Source organism: Taudactylus pleione, unplaced genomic scaffold, assembly GCF_031769625.1.
Source record: "Taudactylus pleione unplaced genomic scaffold, aTauple2 ptg000053l, whole genome shotgun sequence".
NCBI lineage: Eukaryota > Metazoa > Chordata > Amphibia > Anura > Myobatrachidae > Taudactylus > Taudactylus pleione.
Window position 1 is genome coordinate 39,237,018 of NW_028284455.1, and position 17,983 is coordinate 39,255,000.

The 17,983-nt window shown below is 45.5% G+C and overlaps 1 protein-coding gene across 4 annotated transcripts in view; it reads left to right on the forward strand.

Moving 5' to 3' along the window:
- DNAJC13 (DnaJ heat shock protein family (Hsp40) member C13) overlaps positions 1-14,904 on the forward strand; it is a 232,834-nt gene extending 217,930 nt beyond the window's left edge. For 3 of the 4 annotated variants that reach the window (XM_088462805.1, XM_088462806.1, XM_088462807.1), the window contains one exon: positions 13,957-14,904. In XM_088462805.1, coding sequence (XP_088318931.1) covers positions 13,957-14,054 — 98 coding nt within the window. In that variant the 3' untranslated portion in view covers positions 14,055-14,904. Of the gene's footprint in view, positions 1-11,941; positions 12,051-13,956 lie in introns of all 4 variants that reach the window. The other variant, XR_015875677.1, reaches the window with a different exon arrangement.
- Positions 14,905-17,983: the final 3,079 nt, after the last annotated feature.

Genomic DNA, 17,983 nt, shown 5'->3' on the forward strand with positions numbered 1-17,983 from the left:
TTTACCTCGGCTGGCTTTGACGGCTTGGCTCTTTAGTCCTCCATTTTAAAGGCCAGGAGGTTTTCTCCATCAGTGATACAGACGATGCTAAGCGCGAGGAAGCCTACTTCTGCTCGCATCTATCACAGGATTTGGCGGTCATTTTTTTCTGTGGTGTTACAACAAGAAATATGATCCTAAGATATTCATGGTGGCCAGGGTACTTGGTTTTCTCCAGGCTTGGGCGAAGCCGCTATTTCTCCTGGCTATCTATTCAGCTCGCAGAGTGTCTGACCTGGCAGCTCTGTCATGTCGCTCTCCCTATTTGGTGCTTCATCAGAATAGAGCTGTCCTCCGTACAAAGGCGGGCTACCTTCCAAAAGTGGTTTCCCGTTTCCATATTAATGAGGAAATTATAGTCCCGGCTTTTCAGTCTTCAGACCTGTCTACAGGTGAAGTTTCCCTTGATGTGGTTCGAGCCCTCAGGATCTATGTGGATCGGACCAAGTCCATCAGGAAAACAGATTCTACAAAAGAGGTTGGCCAGCAAATAAACAGACTTATACTCAGGCTAATCTCCCTGTTCCTAACAGGGTGACAGCCCATTCCACTCGGGCTATGCTGAACAGCTCTGCAAGGCAGCCACCTGGTCTTCCGTGAGTACGTTCATAAAGTTCTATGATTTTGATACCTATACATGCCGGGAAGCTTCCTTAGGGCGGCGGATTTTCCTATCTTCTCAGGAGCATCCTCGTCCCCAAAGGAACTGCTTTAGGACGTCCCAAGGTAATTCCCGTGGACCCTATGGAGCCCGAAGAAGAAATACAGAATTTTGGTATAACATACCTTTTGATAATTCTTTTTCTTCGAGGTCCATAGGGTCCATATTTCACCCACCCTGACGCACCTGGCCTCAGATGGACCTGTTCTTAAAGCTTTATATCACAGATTCCCTCTTCGCTTGTTGAGTGTTTTCTTGTAAAATGTTTCTTCCTTCTCCATTCTCCATCTCTTGCCGCAAGGCTTAGTCACAAACTGAATACCTGTGGCTGGGGGCGGGGTATATAGGGAGGAGGACCAGTGCATGCTGGAAGATCCAAAGCTTTGCTGTTTGGTGCAATGGACGCTGTCCAACTATATATCCCAAGGTAATTCCTGTGGACCTTATGGACCTCGAAGAAAAATAATTATCAAAAGGTATGTTATACCATAATTCTGTATTTCCTCCTTTAAGGCAGTCCTGTTCGGCAGGTTCCATTCCAGGGTTCTTCAATTGAACCTACTGTCAGTTCTCACCTCCACCTATCATTCATCTCTCTCCTCAGGCTTGCCTCCCTCCTCACTGTGGTGGCTGGATTCCAAACATCCCAGGACCGGTCACCCATTACTGATCTGAGACTGGACTCTATTGACCATGGACGCCAAGTTTAGGGGCTGGGTAGCTGTGGTATTCCAGAAGCTATTATCCTGACGATGTTGTATGCTCGAAAGCTGTTTCTACTTCAGGGTCCATAGGGGGTCCACAGGGTTGACCTTGGGGTATAGGTTGGGAACCAAATCCGGGCACCACGCAGTTAAAGCTTTTAGCTCCCAGGATGCACTTGGGTCCACTCTCCCTATAACCCCGCCCCCCAGCCAGAGGCACCTCAGTTTAAGTTGGTGTCCGGCCGGAGTCGGGTCACCGTTAGTGCAGTGGGGAGCTGATTAGCAGCCCCTAAGCTTAAAATTTATTTTAAAAAAGAGTTTTATTATTTTTTACTACTCTTCAGAGCGGCAGCGTCAGACTGTCCAATGGACGTCTAAGCTGCGCTCCTACACCCCGCCGGCGCTGCGACGCCAGTACAGATCTGGGGATCGCAGCGGGACCCCAGAGTCTGTACTAGCCGGACTCTGGAGGAATCCCTAGGCTGCTGCCGGATCGACGGGGACAGGTAAGTCGCGTGGTCACCGCTTGCGGTGATTCACGTGTGAATATGCAGCCTTATGCCTCCGGTCTCTGGGGACAGACCGGAGGCGCTAGCGGTGGTTGCGGGCTCCCCCTCCATGGAGGCATACCCCGCGTGTCCACTAGCCCACCAGGGATTATAGCGGCACCGGGAGCCGGCATCCCAGGGGGGTAAATTGCTAGCCAGGGGAGGAAGCCTTCCCTGTCTAGCGGCTCCTCAGCTCAGCGCGCCTTTCAACACGCAGTCTGGCGTCGCTGAGCTGCTTCCTCCGCGGGCCACGCTTCTTCTGAGGTCTCCAGCGGCCATTATCTCTCGGTGGTGCTGCAGAACTCCTAGGATGTCAGTGAGCCCAGTCCCCCTGCGTACCTGGCCATTGTGGGTGAGTGTACACAGCGCTATAGCCTTCCCAGACACTGAATCTGGGCAGTTGAATGTAGCGGCATTGTGCAGTATATTATATGTCATGCAAATGTATGTATATATGCTTTTCTGCATTGTATGTGACTTATGCTAGTGCTGACTGTCTGCTTTTCTCACCTGTCAGTGTATATCTATCCCTTTTCTTTATCTGCTCTAATACAGGTGTACCTGGGGTGATTCTGAGACCTCACATATATATACTTGTTAATATTTGTGAGGTTTGTTACATACTGTTGCGTGCTGCACGTTGCCATATTTTAGATGGAACTGTGTGTTGCATACGCTGATAATGGGTCCCTGCAGCTAATCTTAGCGTCAGTCAGGACCGGTATGGCGCTGCTTAATATATCCATCAAGATAGTCAAATATATCTGACCAGGAGATTGCGCACGATACTGCACCCATTATTGCTATCCTGCAAGCCATGTGCTGCAGGTATTAGTGCAGAGGATTTGACTCAGAATTGTATGCTGCGCCATCTGGTGCCGGGCTCCTTGCACGACCCCTTTGGGCGGTTTATTTCTCAGGATCCTCTCCTTTGAGGATCGCCGGGCGGGCCCCATTGTCGTAACTCGCTTGTGGTTACTTCACCATACTGCCCTTTTCAACTCGGGGTATCTCGCAATTACTTGCACTTTACCCCTGTGTCACAGACTATCGCTCCCTGCCGGGGTTTTTTCACAGTACATGAATTACCTCCGGTACCGCATCGGTCTGTCATTCCCCGTGCAGGGATTACCACAACGGCCACCCTGGTGGATGTCGTTTTCTACGAAATACTAAATGGCGTGATATACGCCCTGTGGTTACTTCCCAGTGGCTCTGCCGTGAACTGGAGGGTGTATTCTGCTCTTTCCCCCTCACATGGGGGGAGCCGATTTCAAGTATTATTATTCCTGCTTTGGGGCTGGTAGCCGGGTTCATTCTGGATATATAGAATGTCAATCCTGCACCTGTATCATACATTCCTCGTTTCTGCCCAGCGGGTGGATCTCATGGCGGGAGTCTGGCTGTCGCCAGATACGAGGGGTCACAAAGGCCTCCTTTTTCCCATTTCCTGAGGGTCCTCACAAGTAATAGAAATCTCCTTCTGGGGTGGATTTGTATGTTAATCGTCGGGTTACAGGCATTAATATGCCTCCCATCCCGGCCTGGACGGATTTTACGGATCCGTAGGTGGTAACTTTACCTGAAATCAATGTACTAGTTTTCAGGGTCTGTTGCCCGTCCTACCATGGCCATCGCATGGTTGGTTAATACTGTTGCATACTGGGCTGATGCATTTGTAATGTTTTTCCCTTTAACACGTCTGGGATTCAAATGTCTTTTGCCGCTCACATAAAATATGCAATTGTCATATGTGGGATTACCTACATTGGATGCCGGTCTTCTAACTTTCAGGGTTTCGTCTGCGTCTGTATCCGCCGCAATACCCTATGGCTGCATTGTGGGAAAGCAGAGGTGCAGTCTCCTGCCATGGGGAAGATCTTGTTTGGTCCGGCCTTGACAAGATTGTTGCATCATTGGCAGTATCACTAATGGAGAGATGCCGTCTTTAGCTACTCCCACTACATTCGGACTAACTCTGTTAGGTCTTTTTGTCCTCCGGGTCAGCCTAAAGGCCTGTTTTTTCCTAGGCTGTTGGCCTCCACGGGGGCCACCTTATCTAGTACCGAGCTGTCCAGGACTTCTGGACGGCCCTGCTTCTATGCCGGAGGATAAGCCTTCAGCCTGACGGGGCAGGTCTACATCTGGGGGATTCCAGAGTGAGATACTGATTCTCAACGGCCTCTCATTGCTCAGGCGGCCTCCTCACAGGCGTTGTTACACGGGCCCTTCTTCCGATCAGGGCCTTACAAACCCAGAAAGCTATACAGCCTTTGCGGTAAGCAGAGCTATTTCGGCCAGCCTCACTATCTCAGCGAGGGACTGGTTGTTCTTTTTCTTTCTGGGGTAGTGACTGACTGGTCCTTCATTTGCCTATACTCTGTCTCAAATCCCTGAATCAGATTCCAAGGGTGCCTGGACTCAGGTGGAATCCTCCTTGCTCCATCATCCGACGTTTGGAGCCTGGGGACTTTATGGTATATCTGAGTATTCAGGATACGTACCTACGGGTACATACAGAGCCCTCTCATCAGCAGGGGTTCAGGTTTGCTGTGCTACAGCAAAACTTGCAAGTTTCGGGCTCTGCCTTTTGGGACTGTCCTTAACTCCACCGGGGTTTACCAGCTTTACGGATTTTCTGACGGTTCACCTGCTCAGTGTATCCGAATGCTCCTTTCTCTGGACGTCATCCTGCTTTTAGCAGGATCACCGAGGTCCTTTACCGCCAGGTCAGGATAACCGTGGCTTTTTCTCGGCACAGATAATTAGTCACCGGAGAAAAGTCCTCCCTGCATCCCTCACAGAGTATTCTTCATCTGGGAGCACTGCTGGATTCTCAGGAATCTGGGAATTTTTCTGGCATAAGACAAGCTCCTCCTCTCTTCAACTTGGAGTGTGCGGATGTCTACGCGGTCGACATATGTCATTACTCTTGGTGATGCGCGGTCTCCCAGAGTGTCTACCTTTTGGGAGGGGGGAATGTGATCAGTTCCATTCCAGGCCTTGCCATAATTGACTCTTCTCCAGATGGATCTAGTTTTTTCCATCGGATCGCTGTTCGGACGATGATGCTCTCTCCGGAGGCGAGTCGGTCTCTGTCCGGGTGGCTATGGCCATCTCGTCCAGAGTATTCTTTGCTGCAGACAGTGTCTGGTCCGCATTCATTTCGGGGTAGCTGGACGTCTGTCGCTTCCGCCCTGCCACTTGTTGGAACTTTCGGCTGTCTTGGGCCTTCACTCTGGCCTAACCCTTATGTCACAGTAAACCTGCATAGGTTCAGTCCAACAGTGTCACAACTGTGGCTTCCATCTAGGCAACACTGGTAGTTCGGTGGCAATGACAGGAATGTCATACATTCTCACATAGTCCACGGGTCTTCTCCTGGCCAACTCTGCAGTGTTCATTCCGGGAGCTCTCCATTGGGAAGCGGGCTTCCTCAGCCGTCACGACGTGCATCCCGGGGACTAGTCTCTTCTCCAAGAGAGGTTTCAACTCCTGGTGAGCAGAGGGGGCCTCCCTGAGGTGATTGGTCCTCATGGCTTTCTGACTCTTATCACACACTACCGGTGTTACAGTCCAGCTCTAGGAGTACTGATGCTACCTTCAGTGACTCTGTCAGTGAAGTGGTCCTTCCACTTTGTGTACCTGTGTCCTCCGGTCTCCCTTCTTCCTCGAGATCTAAGGAAGTTTAATTCGAGACGGAGGGGTTTTCCTTCTGGGGGCTCCAGTTCATCCCAGACGTCACTGGTACTAGGATTTTCGGAGTTTTCTCATCGATGCTCCGTTCCTACTGCTTCACTATCTGGACCTGTTGTCTCAGGGTCCTTGTTTTTCCCTGGACCTGGATCGTTTGTCTGTGACTGCGCCCCTGCTGTGGTCCTAGGGCTTCCCTGGCTCTGTCTTCATTGAGATGTTTAGAGCAGACAGGCCAGACTTTGCTGGGATCTGCCACAGACTGTGGCATACGTAATTCTTACGGTATCGTACCTGTCGATATGATCCTCCGGTGTCCAGGATTTCCAGATATTCTGGCATTCCTGCCGACTGGCTTGGGTTTCACTCTTGGCCTGGCCTTCCTGACAGTGCGGATCTCTACACTGTCGGTATGGTTAAGATATGGAATTGCTCCACTCTGGTATCCAGTTCATCCTTTGGTGTGTTTTCTGGCCTCTGCCTCCATTTGTCCTCCCTAGGGACTCCTTGGGAGTGAGTAGTGGTTCTTCATTCCCTCCGGGGACAGTCGATGGAACCGCTGGTTGTGATAGCCATTACATGGTCTATTGCTTAGGCTCTCTTTCTCTCAGGGTGTTTATATTAACCAGGAGAGTGTCTGACTTGGGAGCGTTCTCATGGGGCTCCCTCTTCTGGAGGGCATCATGTCAGGGTGTGAGTTGCTCTCGCACTGTGTTTCTTCTTAATGTGGTTTTTAGGTTCCATATTATTCTTGATCTTATGGTACAGCCATTCAGCCCCCAGTCCTCTCGGCTGGTGTGGCCTCATTGACTGTGGTCCGGCCTCTTTGGATTTATGTGATCCGTTCAAGCTCCTTACGGAAATCGGACTCCTTATTGGTGGTCTGAGATTTCTAGTTTTCACAGGAAAGGATGGCCGGCCTATAACTAAATGTTGGCTGGATGGCCTCGTAGGTCTTCCTCAGGGGCTTACCCAGGTGTAGGCCTTTCTGTTGTTGATGCTTGTTTTTTTTCTCGGGCCATGTAACCCTTGTGGGCGGCTCGCTGTGGCGCCTCGGCTGTTTTGCCTTACTAGGTGGCCACGTGGTCTTCTGTCCACACCTTTTTAAGGTTCTAGGCATTGGTTTCCTTTGCCTCTCAGGATGCTTCCTTTTTGGCGACGGATTCTCCTCTCAGCACAGGAGCGTCCCCACCCTTGGTTGAACTGCTTTGGGACATCCCCAAGTTCAAACCCTGTGGACCCCCTATGGACCCTGAAGTAGAAAACAAGAGATATGGTAAGAACTTACCTTTGTTATCTCTGTTTCTACGAAGTCCATAGGGTCCACAGGGCGCCCGCCCTGACGCACCTGGCTTCATATGGGCTGTGTTACTGGTCACCGGTTTCCCGTCTCCTTTTCTGTGAGTATGGTTCTAGAGTGTTCCAGTTTTCTCTCTCTTTTTCTCTCCTCCGGCCTTTGGCTACTTACAAACTGAGGTGCCTCTGGCTGGGGGGCGGGGTTATTGGGAGAGTGGACCCAAGTGCATCCTGGGAGCTAAAAGCTTTAACTGCGTGGTGCCCGGATTTGGTTCCCAACCTATACCCCAAGGTCAACCCTGTGGACCCTATGGACTTCGTAGAAACAGAGATAACAAAGGTAAGTTCTTACCATATCTCTTGTTTTTCTGTTCCCCATTACCACCATATATGGCAGACTTATGTGTCTTGGTGCGAGAGGCATGAGTTTCCTTTTTTGTCTTCCCCATCGTCTTTTGTTCCTCCAGGAAGGTCTGGATGCTGGCATCCTGGATCCTTGGAGGTGCAGGTGTATGCACTGTCGATCTTTTTCCAACTTCACCTTGCCTTGCTGGAGGGACTCCTCTGTCTACAACCCCCGTTTTATACTCCCATGGCTCCTTGGGACCTGAATTTTGCCCTTGATTTTTTTTTTGCAGTTGGATACCTATTGTGGTTACGGTGCTTCCTTGCAGTGGCTCTTCACCAGAGCATTCTCCAAGCTAGCCTTTGGATGTTGTTCAGTGGCTTCGGCTTTACGTTAGCTGGACCTTGGCTTTGCATAAGATGGCTAATTTGTCTTATGTGATTCTCATAAGCGCGGTTGGCAGGCATTAAAGCAAATGTTGTTGGCTTTGTACGGTCATTAGGCTTATGTTGCTCGGGGCTAGCTGGTTCCTTCCAGGGTCACAGCTCATTCCACTTGGTCGGTTGGTGCCTCTTGGGCTGTGCGCCATGGCACCTCTGCTGCTCAGCTGTGTAGGGGGCCACCTGGTCTTTTGTGCACACTTTTGCAAAATACTACCATTGAGACCTTTGCATCCAAGTAGGCCTAAGCTTTGGGCGCAGGGTGCTTTGTACAGCTACAACGCGCTCCCTTTAGTGAGAACTGCTTTGGGATGCTCCCAGCATTTTCCAGTGAAAGAAGGAGAAACAGGATTTTTATGCTTACCAGTAAAATCTCTTTCTCTGATTCAATGGGGTACCCTGCGCTTCCTGTGTATGGTTGCATTCTGTTTGTTTTGCGATTGTTTGGTTGTTTGCCTTTAGGCCTGTTACAACATATTCTGTCACTTAGTTGAGGGAGGGGGGTGTCTCCTCTCTTGTACCTTTTCTTCTCTCCTCTCTCCTCGAGTTGGTGAAGCTTAAACTCAAATCATCAAATATTTAAAGTGCCAAGCTCCACGCAACACTATACCCCATAGTGATCAAAAATACGCGCTATAGCGCATATTTTACCCGGTATTGCAGACCGGAGACTTACTTTTAAAAAGTGTCTAGGTCCCTGGGGACTTGCTGTGCTGTGGACAATCTCTGACAGGCTGTCGGGGATTGGCCTCAGCACAGCGCATCCCCGAGGACCCGGCACAGGCGCCTTGCAGGGAAAAAAAACAGCCATTGTGGTGTGTGCCAGACCAAAAACAGGTAATTTATAGAATAAACAATGATGTCCCTAGTGGTGTTGTGTAGTCTCAGAGGTTTGACATTTATGCATGGGGACAGCGATTTGTGCTCCTGGAGGACATGATTTGCATTTATGTGGGAGCGGGTTCCAGGTGACAAGTTTATGCTATTTTAATTGTGGAATAGGGAGTGATGTATAAACGATCATTGGTAGTGTTATGTAAAATGCAGATAATAAATGGCCACCACACTGGGGAGATAGGATAGAATAACAATGTAGAAGGAGGTAACTCTACCTGTTTTTATAACTTTCTGTGCAATTGTTCTTCCTCCTGTACTGGGCACTCGCATCTTTGTACATTATATCTATGTGCATCTCAGCACATATTGTCTAGCAAGAGAATGTTTCTTGTTCTGTTATGTAACCAGAAATAGCTGGATTGATATTGAGTACATTTTATATCCCCATGTTTACACATACATTTTTGGTACTTATTGGATGCGGTTTGGACTGAGATCTGGGGGAAGAAATCTTTGTCTAATAGACATCATTCATATTGTATAGTAACTATAAAGACGTTCACCCACTTCTGTCATTTTTTTCACATTTTATTGGAATCGTTACCACTGATTAGCATGAAATATTCTGTAATGTCAATTAAAAAGAGTAGACCCTAGCTTTTAATTATTTACAAATAAAGAGACCATAACCAAGTACAAGTATTTGCCATTTTGCTATAATAATAATAGTAATCCAAAATCACTTAATTTATTGGCATCTACCAGTATACAATGAAAGTATATATCAATTGATTTCAACATTAATATGCTTGCCTGTGTGAGGACCATGAAGACCAAAAAAACATTCAAAGCAAATCCTATAAAAGATATTTAAAAAAAAAAAAAAAAAGAATTAATCGGCTTATGGTAACAGCAGACTTCAAAAAATCTTAACACTGTCAAGAACCATTATAAGAAAAAATATTGCCCATCTGTGAATTGGTCATTCTCCAAAGTTGAATATGTTTGCTAGAAGGGCAGTTATTGCGAAGCCACCAGGAGATCTGGGATCAGAGCTTCAGTAATTCATGGCAGCGATGAGATAACCTGCCCATGGGACAATGGCCTGAGCACTTCACAAATCTGGTTTTATAGAAGGGTGGTAAAAATAAATGCATTTAAAAAAAAAAAAAAACCACTCAATTAAAATTTCACTTGGAGCTTGCCAGGAAGTATTATATGGTCTAATGCGACCAAGGTTGAACTTTCTAACGCCTCAGGGTCTAGATAACGGCCAAATGGATGGAGCAAGATATGATATAAAATTCTTGGAGGTAGAGGTGCTTCAATATGCAACTAATTTTGGAGAAGACTGGTATTTTAGCATGAAACACACACACAGCAAAAGCCATATTTAAGTGATTAATGTCACAAACCGTGCTAGAGACCTCCGGCTGAGACCCCTGCATCTCCCCATGCGCTTATGTCATTGCGGCTTGCTGAGTCGCCGGCCGCTCCTGTCAGTGGAATCCAGAGTGGGGCCTATGCCTGAAGGTGGTTTCCTGCATCCCCGCTGTTGCCTAGGTGTCCCAGCCACACTTCCATGCACTTCCTGCACTTCAGCGTGTCAGACCTCCGGATCATGGGCGCAGCCATCTTGGATCAAGTTAGGTGGTCCAGACCCATCCAGTCAGCAGCGCTCTCCAGTTGCTCTAGCCGACCAGGGGTATAAAAGCCCTTCCCTGACTGTCTCACTGCCAGCACAATAGTGCTCTTTGCTACAGCAAGACCTATGTTCCTGAGCTCCGCTGGTTTCCTTTCCAGTTTGCCTGCCTCAAGTTCCTGTATACTCCAGTCGGGAGTACTCCTGCTTCCAGTCCAGCACACTCAATCCCGGAGTCCTATTCAAAGTGTTCACCCAATCCAGCACACTCCATCCCGGAGTCTTAATCAAGTTCTCACTCCAATCCAGCGTACTCCACCCAGGAGTCACATTCAAGTATCCTTATTCAGTAACCCTCATCCCGGACTCTATTTGAAGTTTTAATATTCCTCGTCTAATTCGACAGTTCCAAGTCTACAGTTCTTGTCGACGCGTTACTTTGTGTACTCCAGAGACTTTTGTGTTATAGTTTTATTCAGTATCTTTTGTTGCGCATCTCTGCATAGAGGACATTATTCTACATCTCATATTAAAGTCCTTATTCAGCTGTATGACCAAGAATTACATTAATCCATCTAAATTCCAACTACCCACTGGTTCCAGGTGTCTCTGTTCATCAACCCAGTTCGGGTTCACCAATCCCAATTACCCGCGTCGTGACAATTAACATACAGAAAATTAAATGTTTTGAAATGGCGAGGCAAAGCCCAGACTGTAATACAATAAGGGACCTGTGGAATTAATTTAATATTGCAGCTCACCAATAGTCCTTATCCAACCTGATTGAGCTAATATTGAAAATTGCAGTGTCCACATGGAAAAATTGTGGCAGAGACTTGCACAAAAAGATTCACAGTTGTAATTCCACCTAAAGGTGCAAGAACTAACTTTTTTTCATCAATTGTCTGCTTTTATTTATCAGTTAAGAGCATTTTTTGCTTGTTTATTTACATTGTATTTTGTGTCAATCATCGGTAATGCTGGCCATACACGCTACAATTATCGGGGCGATTCGCCTGATATCGGCGGATCGCCCCGATAATTGTAGCGTGTGTGCGGGCGACCGAGGGTTAAATATTGCTCGGTCAGGCATGCAGGATTGTCCAGCATGCCCGTCCGATGCGATATTTACCCGGTAACTGTTGGCCGCATCGGGCAGTGTATGCCCAGCACGGCCGACAGACAGACATTTCCTGTGTTCCTTCCTACGGAAGGAACAGGGAAATGTCTCCTCCCCCGGGGGCGGAGCGCGGATGTCGGGCTATACACTGAGATTTCTCTCACAGTGTATGCCGGCGACATCTGCGGCTGGCAGCCGGCCAGATAAAATGTCTGTTGGTCTGACAGACATTTTATCTGGCTGTGTATGCCCAGCATAAGTAATTCTGCATAAATCCTATGTGCTTCCATGATGTAAGAAATAAAATGTGAAAAGTGCTAAAGGGGTGGATGAATTTTACAGCTACTGTCAGTATAACATCATTATTGGAGCCTTCTTGTAAAAAGAATGTTGTCCTAAAAGAAGTCTCATATTGTATACATCCAAAAGGGCATAGCCCTGTGATGATTACTACAAAGTTCCATGATACAGTATGTGCTTTCCTTGCCATAAATTGTTGTGGAAGAAGCGAGTGTCCATTAAGATCAGAGGTGGCGTTTTAATCCCTTATGCTTTTTTGCTGTCTGCTTCCTTCCTAACCTTTTCCCTTGCTTGTCACATCTTTTCTTCCTTCAGGTGTCTCTCCTTCCCTTCTTACTGGTAGCAGCCCCCTTCACCTCAGAAGTGGGCTTTAGATGCTCCCTTCGAGGCAGCTTGCTAACTGCTTTGTAGCCCTGTAACACAGGTAGACCATCTTTTGCTAATCTGCTTGCTGCATCTGCTGCATTCATGCACCTTATGCTCTTACCCATAACTTCATTATGTTCCTGTGAAGCATATCCTCCTATGTACATAACCAAATGTTTTTGCTGCTGATTTGAATGTTATTCTGTGATGTACTTAAATTAGGGATTGATGTAAAGTTGGCAGTATAATGGGCGCCCATAGTGTACTAGACATCCTGGACTGCGACTTTAACTGCACAGGAATTTATTTTAATCGTGAACAAAGTTGCAGATGAAGCAGAAAGGAACTTGGTGTGAGAAAAAGTTACTGTCGCTGCATTGTAGCACTTCATATATAGATTCAGACTCAGCCGCGCAGATATACAAATGTCGCATATCAAATTAATCAGTAATCTAGCACAGTAGTTTTGTCTCTTCTAGCTGTTTCATTTATACAAATAAGATGCACATTTTGAGCGAGAAAGTCACTTGGCACTGTCGACTCGCCCGGGACTTGGCGCGCTGAGAGGGGCTGTTCGGCACAACTGAAGTCACTGTGTATGAGAACACATTTGTATATGTGCCTGGTGCACCTGAAGGGATGCAGTTTTTTAGACCGGCGGACTAAATGCCACTGGTATATATCCCGACAGTAGAAGCTTGACGGGGGACTTAAGATGGGCGTCGAAATACTGACGCCAATCTTAATCCCAACTACGAAAGACACTAGCCCAAACGAGTTAAGTCCGGGGCGTCCTTAGCGTTAGCCATGGGGAGGAGGGTTAGGTTTTGGGGGGGTTAGGGTTAGGCACCAATTGGGGGGAGGGTTAGGGTTAAGCACCCCCGGGGGTAGGTTAGGGTTAGACAACCCCCCTACCCCTGGGACGGTTAGGTTTAGGGTGCGGGTTAGGTTTAGGCACCCCGGGGGAGGACAGGGATAGGCACCACCCTGGTAGTTTTAGGGTTAGACACCCCTAAGAGAGGGTTAGGAGGGGGGAGAAGGGAGGGTTAGGGTCCTTACCAGCCGGTGTCAGGATTTCCTCCTGTTGGGCTTCTCCAGTTGGGACTTGAATCGGCAGCTAAACAGCTGCCGGTTTTTCATACTGATTCCTACCTGAAGTTATAATCAGTTTGTACTAGCACCTGCTCTTTAGTTGGTGCAAAAGGCACGTCTCCTATGGACGCTTACATACCGAGAACACTCCCTTACTGAACTTTGACAACGTGAGAATGCCCCCTTCCATCTCTGCGGTCATAAGATTTGATATGTGCTAAATGCGTGCCGGCGCGCTTAGCTGCACATACATGCGTTTGTTTTCCAAGCATATGTAATGCAAATTCACTGGCATTTATCTGGCTCTGCATCAGCCCCTTAGTCTCATGATAATGCCTTCTATTAAATGTACACCGTGCCTCTCAAATTCACCGTACCATCCATATCATAGCTGCTCCTCATGCAAAAATGTGTTCACTTGTGCACTAACCTAATAGTACAGCCATAAATACATTTCAGCATTTGCCATTTTACATCTTCAACTAATTGCTGAAGACTATTGATACAAAGTTACATGTGTAGAGTTGGCATACTTGTAGTCCCATGGCTTTCATATATACGTAGTAACACAAGAAAAAACAATGTTAAGTAGCTCTATAGAACAGATTTGAATAGACTAAAATGATTATTATTGAATTACTGCCTTCATGATTAAACCACACTGCTTAACCATTATCAACAAGTTCCTATGCATACTATAATACAGTATTTTGGAAGTACTGTGAAACTAGTTTAATAGTTTAAGTAATAGTCTAGAACGGATATCATCAGTTGAGCTTTTCATGAAAGAATAAAAATGCTCTGTTGGAATACTATATTGTTACACAGTTTGAGTGGTAATTGAAACTAAATGGCCTTTATATTGTGTTTAGGACCTGGAGTTGCTGGCTACCTTACTGCAGGGGCATCATCAACCGTTATGCCCAACAAACCACCGCCGGTGGACCATGAAGTAGGCGATCTCAGTTAGACGATGGAGATTTTACACCAATGACATTTCAAATAAAAAGCAGGATCGCTAATTGTTTCACAAGGAAAAGCAAGAAAAGAAAAGCTATTCCTCTACTCCAAGGATTGATTGAAAGGACTTTTTGTTTGGCCTTTCTTGTTTTACCACAGTGTTATCCTTTTTTTTGTAAGAAATATATTTTTATTTAGAGAAAAATAAATAAATACATCTGGGATGTGATTCGGATAAAGTATCACTATGTAACATACACATGGAAGCACTCTGTGGATCAGCTGTTGGGTTACACAAACTTTATTTTGTTGTCTTTCCTTTTGTATCTAAGCACATTCTGTTTCTTTGTATTTGTTTACAAGACTGTGAATCAAAATAATAATCCCTCTGTTCTAAATTTTATATTCCAAGAACTAGCAAAGCTGTGGAGTAGAATTAAAAAAAATCTAAAGGGCATTTGTTTCCGTTCTTGGCAATGTTTCAAGTGGTCGGGCAGACGGAACAGTACCGAATACTGAGGTTGTTCCAGTTGATTGTGTCCTTTACAAATTCTTAACACTATCCTCTCAAGAATGAAGAGAATATGATATTCCTGTGTACAGCATAGCTTTACCAAATAATAAAGAAAAGTGAATATCAAAATGTCAGTCTGTTATGTAAGAACTTAGTGTAATAAGTGACATGATTCCTATGTTATTATCCAGTATATACAGCTTTCTATGAATGTACATTATACAGATCATTCATTCTTGTACATAAAATTTTAAGAAAATAAAGGGAAATGGAAACCTTAATGGAATTTCTGTCAAATGCTGCCATGTTATCGAACATTTTATATTAAAACCATAGTGTCACTGGATATATCTGAATATATGTAACTTCCTTATTGGGCGAATTCAGAAGAAATATGAATTTTTATTTTTTTTTGGTCTTTCTGTGATAGACATTTTACACCTGTCTCGTGGATTCACCCAAATGTTAATTCTAATCTGGCCACATGACGACACTAACCGTTTCTCAGTGTGAGACATATAATATCATTATTATTATAATTATTATTATTATGAAAGATAACAATAGGATTTTAAATATGGCATAAGTCCTATACTATTTACCAATGATTACATTTAAGATTCAATCAGCCGCTGTAATTTAATTGATACTCTGGAGCTATTCAATTAGCCCCAAAATGCAACACTTATCTGGGTTTTTATTTCACCACTGCACAAGCAATGAAAACAAATCCCCAGAACATGCAGAACATGTCCTGATGGGAACTGTAGTTGCACTAAGATCAACCATAGACTGTATTATGCACAATGTGCTCAGATGCTTCTGCTGAGCAGCTAAGTGTCCCTGGGCACTACATTAAAATATTTCCAAAATGTACACTGATTTATTATATGCCCCCCCACACCCACCATCTGTTTCCATACAATGACTATTCCAATATCTATCCATGTTGCCCTGAATAATCACTAATATTATTTAATTTCCCCATTTCTCAGCCATATAACTCCCAATACACAATATGTTCTGTTTTTAAATCACCAAATTATAAATCCCAGCAACTAAGAATAGACAATGAGAATGCATTCAATATTAAGTTTAACAGAAATGTTATGTGCAGCTGGTCAATATGGAATTGTCCTTAGCCACCATCTTTGCGATTAAATAATTTCCACAGTGTTTGGCTCCAAAATAAAACAAAAAACAATGGAATACGTACAAGTACTCCTTGTACCTCTTGTAAGAAGATCAGACCTTCAGTCTGTGGTGAGACTAATCCATTCTGGTTCTGAAAGGGACATTCCGTGAATCTGCCACCATGGATTTCCATGTGATATTTGTAAGCCTGATGACTTGATCTAGAAAGGTGGGATTGCGATTTAATTGGTTTCAGCAGGTACATTTGAAGATCTTGCAAATGGCAATTTGCCGAAGAATGAATATCTGTAGCAGGAAAGCACATTTTATCAGACGGAGAGAATTCCTTAATGGCACTATTTGCTGAATTTGTCTAGCTACACCTGCTACATCTTTGCCGATCGCGCTAAAAACGTGCGCATGCATAACGCCATGCGATTACCTGCAGCAGCATATGCTATGGCGCGCACTGCAATCGTACCATGCAATCCTATGGAGGCACGGGTGTGAACGCAGTGCGCGTATCCGCTCGCGGGCATATGCCTCGCACCATGTGTGGCGCAATTTGCTGCATACGCAGCAAAGATGTAGCAGGAGACATCTGTAGATACTGAATTTTGCTTATTCTATTTGTACCCACAAGAAATTTACCTGTTGAGAAGGCATCAGATTTTTTTGCTGTATTAATGGTCCAACCATCTTCCTGTAATATAAAAATAAAATATGGCACCAGCAGATTGCAGCTAAAACAAAACAAAACCAAAAGAAAATCACATTTCTACTCACAAATACAAAATATAAAAGGTGAACTCTAAAGGTGCCCACACATATACCGATGTGCTCACGATACGATTTTATGGCCAATTTCCTCATGAACTTTCACGGGAGTTCCCTTGCCGTCGTGATCACGATTTGGGAAAAAAGACACCCAATCTGTCTTACGACCTATCGGATCGTACGCATCGTGAGATTGGACATAACAAATCGTGAGTTTAAAAAATAAAAATAAAACAGGCTCTTGACTATTGGTGGGAAATTTAAATAGCCATAACAATGGGAGGGGCTATCTAGGGAGTATAAACAGCAGGAACCCTTTAAACTCTGTGTACATTCTGCTCTGCTACTAGATGAGGCTAGGTGTATTCCTGCTGAATCCTGTACATTGCTACTGTGCTCTTTGTATTTGGCTTGCCTTATACAAAGTTTATTCTACCTGCAAGTGTGTGCTACTTACCTGCATTCTATCCTGTTCCTGAATTCTGTACTGATGCGTCCCTATCAGTATAAAGTGTTGGTCGCTGAAGCCGGGGTCCGGGAGATTAGGAAGAGGGCCCAGCGAAGAAGGACGAGAGCATGCTGGACCAAGGAGTGGCTGCTACAAAGGGATACCCACTCTCACATGTCCCTGCTGATAGAAATCAAGGAGAAGAACACGGAGGACTATCGGAACTACCTGCGCATGGATGACGCCAGCTTCCAAGAATTGCTGCATCTGGTGACCCCCCACATCAAGAGACAGGACACAATCCCTGCTGAAGACAGACTGGTGGCTACCCTGAGATACCTGGCTACAGGAAGGTCACTGGAAGACCTAAAGTTTGGGACACTCATCTCACCTCAGTCTTTGGGCGTCATCATTCCGGAGACCTGCAAAGCCATCGTAAAAGTGCTACAGTACCAGTATTGCAAGGTAAGTTAAAAAAAAAAAACACCAAACATTGGTTTCTTGTGCAAAGAAAAATTTTTATATTTATTTTTTACTCAACATAAAAAGCAAGAAATTGCCTTCTTTTAATACAATGTGCACTGACCTGCAGGCAACTGAAAGTGTGCACTAAACTGTGTGCAAAATACTTTTTTATTACAACTTTACAAAAGAACATTATCACCAAATTTTATGAACCTCAATAGGTAGCTGGCTGTATGTGATAGGGTGGGTCAGACGCCAGTTTGAACAGGCCAATACACACATGGCACAAGTACACATTGTGGCCCCGGCTTCCAGCTATGTGTACTTGTGCCATGTGCGTAGTGACCTTGTTCAAATGGCGTCATCACCACCCTATCCCATGCAGCAAGCACCGATTGGAATTCATAAAATTTGGTGACATTAAAATCAAGACAAGAAAACAACCAAATTAAATATCACCAAATTTAATGAATCCCAATAGGTAGCCGGCTGTATGTGATAGGGTGGGTCAGACGTTAGTTTGAACAGGCCAATACACACATGGCACAAGTACACATTGTGGCCCCGGCTTCCAGCTATGTGTACTTGTGCCATGTGCGTA